Raw genomic sequence first — 2,403 nt, 5'->3', positions numbered from 1 at the left:
ATCTTAAAAACTATAATTTTGATGATATAATTGTATTCCATTACATAAATGAACCACAATTTTAAATCCCCTCCTCACATTTTTTTAATATTGTTACTATTGCTGCCATGAACATCCTTGTGGGTAAATTTTTACCAGCATGTTTTATTACTTTTTTAGAATAGAGAGACTATTCTAAAGTCCTATTCTAGACAAGTCCTAGAAAGGTTGTTACTGGGTAAGAAGACAGGACCATTTTTAAGGCTCTTGATTTGTCTTGCCAAATTGCCTCAAAAGGTGCTTGTCCCCATCACACTTCTCCCGGTGCCATCCGAGTAGACCCACTTCACTGCACTCTTGCTAATGTTGGTATTAGCATTTTAAAGTTCTTTTCTGATATTTTTTAATGCCAGCTCTCTATTGCTGTATTTTTTTTAATAGTGTCAAGACGACGGGAACAGTGATCCGTAGGTTCCCAGTGGCAGGCAGGGGGCTTCTCACATCAGCAGGGTTTCAGTGCTGTGGGTGGGCTTGTTCCTGAGCTGGAATATCAGTCTGCTTCTAGCCTTTTCTGCAAATGAAACTTCCGGGCAGGACTGACCCTGCTAGGTCCCACATGTCCCTCTGAGCCTTCACTCTGCTCACCGAGAGGAGGCTCCCATAGGGAGGGAAACCCGCAGCCAGCCTCACCTGCGAACGAAGAGTTCTAGCACCTGCAGGCCCTCAGCTTGTTCTTGGCAAGCACGTTGGCTCCTGCTTTAACGAGCAGCTTGGCCGACTGGCTGAAACCGTGCCAGGACGCTTCATGCAGGGCCGTGTTCCCGTCCTAAGGAACACACACGGGGGAGAAGGCACATTATCCGTGACCTAATTCTTCTCATTACAGTCAGTACATCACAGCGGATCTTTACGGTACACCACAGGGCCTTTCTCAACTGGGGTTCTTCATGTGAACCACAGAATGCAGAAATGATTTGAGTGGCCAGTTTCTCCATTCTCCCAGAAATGGAACATCATAAGAATCATTCCAGATGCACAGAGGAGATAGAAATTCATGAGGTACAGTGGATGCCTTAGGCATTTGGGTTGAAGTTTCCCTGGGAGCCCTGGTTGAGAAAGGTTCCAGGGCCCACGTGCAGCTGCCATTCAGCAGAAAGCAACATCGGGACAGCACGCTGTCCATTCCTTTCCACCTCTACCACCCCTCCAGATCTGCTCTGCTCCTGGCACCAGTGAGAACCCTGCAAAGGCTGGGCAAAGGAACAGTCTAGCTTCCCAAGTTTCAGGGGCCCAGGGCCCTGATGGTTACATTCTCCCTCCCCATCTTTTCACCAAAATTTAATCTCATCCAGCTTAAATCCAAAAGCTTCAGGGCCCCAAACAAATGAGCAGGCACTGTGGAAACAGTGATTTGTAAACAAGATAAACAAGTGTCCTCAACATGTGGCTTTTAAATAAAAACCAATTATCCAACATAGCTCGTATTTGCTTAACTTACTATAAAGAAAAAAAAGAGAGAGAGAGAAATATCATTAAGTGCAATGAATGAGTGGGATGAGAAGGTAGGAGTTACAGAGAGGGGGACGCTGGAGAGGGGAGGTAGAGACGCCCCCCTGCTGTTCCAGGCCAGGGTGCAGGGTGGTCAGCCAAGGCCAGTGCAGGCGCGGTCTCCAATTACGTCCAGGATCTGGCTTAGACTGTTACTCAACTACACCTGTGCCCCTGGGAATAGCCAGAAATGTGCACATGCAATGAGGCCTAACGTTGCTGACACCCGTAGGGGAAAGTCTAGGGTCCCAAAGGCCATGGAGTGGGTGCTGTTGGAAAGGTACCAGCGATGTGTGGCCCGGCCAATGGGACTGACTACAGAAGCAGGAAGCAGAAGGAAAGGGGAGGAGTGACAAGAAGCGGACACCGGGTCAGGGGCTTCAGGGTATAGGAAAGGAGCTGCTTCTTGACCTAGGTGCTCACACAGGTGTGTTTGGGTAGAGAAACTCATCGAGCTGAGTGCTCACTATTTGTGTACTTTTCTGTATGTACGTTACACTTTAATAAAAAGTTTTTTAAGAAAAAAGTGAGCAGAGGCTGAATTACGCTTAATTGTGAAGTTCCATGTCTTAAGACAGGCCAATTAAAAACACTGGGTTAATATATAATATGTCCTTGGGATTTCTTAAAGAAAGGATCTATTTTGCTTATTTTTTTCTTCCAATATAGTTTAAACAAATTAACTTGCTCTCTTATCTAAAAAAAAAAATAAGTAAACAGAAAGTCTAGGGGCTCATCCCTTCCCCCCAACCCCCATCCAGGCCTCCACGGGTCATTATTTCTCGATTTTTTCTCTACCATTTAGATTTATGTGGTTGTCACTGGTGCCACAAAACAAGGGAAAGGATTTTTTTTTTTTTTTTTTTTTTTTTAAAA

At 45.5% G+C, this 2,403-nt stretch overlaps 1 protein-coding gene across 4 annotated transcripts in view; it reads right to left on the bottom strand.

Annotated features, from left to right (window-relative positions):
• The window catches only part of ANKRD6 (ankyrin repeat domain 6), a 78,456-nt gene that overhangs the window by 26,997 nt on the left and 49,056 nt on the right, over positions 1–2,403 (bottom strand). For 3 of the 4 annotated variants that reach the window (XM_008567214.1, XM_008567216.1, XM_008567217.1), the window contains exon 4: positions 701–805. The exons of the other annotated variant lie outside the window; for it this stretch is intronic. In XM_008567214.1, coding sequence (XP_008565436.1) covers positions 701–805 — 105 coding nt within the window. The remainder of the gene's footprint in view (positions 1–700; positions 806–2,403) is intronic. 4 annotated transcript variants of the gene reach the window in all.

Source organism: Galeopterus variegatus, unplaced genomic scaffold (assembly GCF_000696425.1).
Source record: "Galeopterus variegatus unplaced genomic scaffold, G_variegatus-3.0.2 Scaffold305, whole genome shotgun sequence".
NCBI classification, from domain to species: Eukaryota; Metazoa; Chordata; class Mammalia; order Dermoptera; family Cynocephalidae; genus Galeopterus; species Galeopterus variegatus.
Note: the sequence above shows the minus strand (reverse complement) of the source record. Positions and strands in the feature narration are given on the sequence as shown.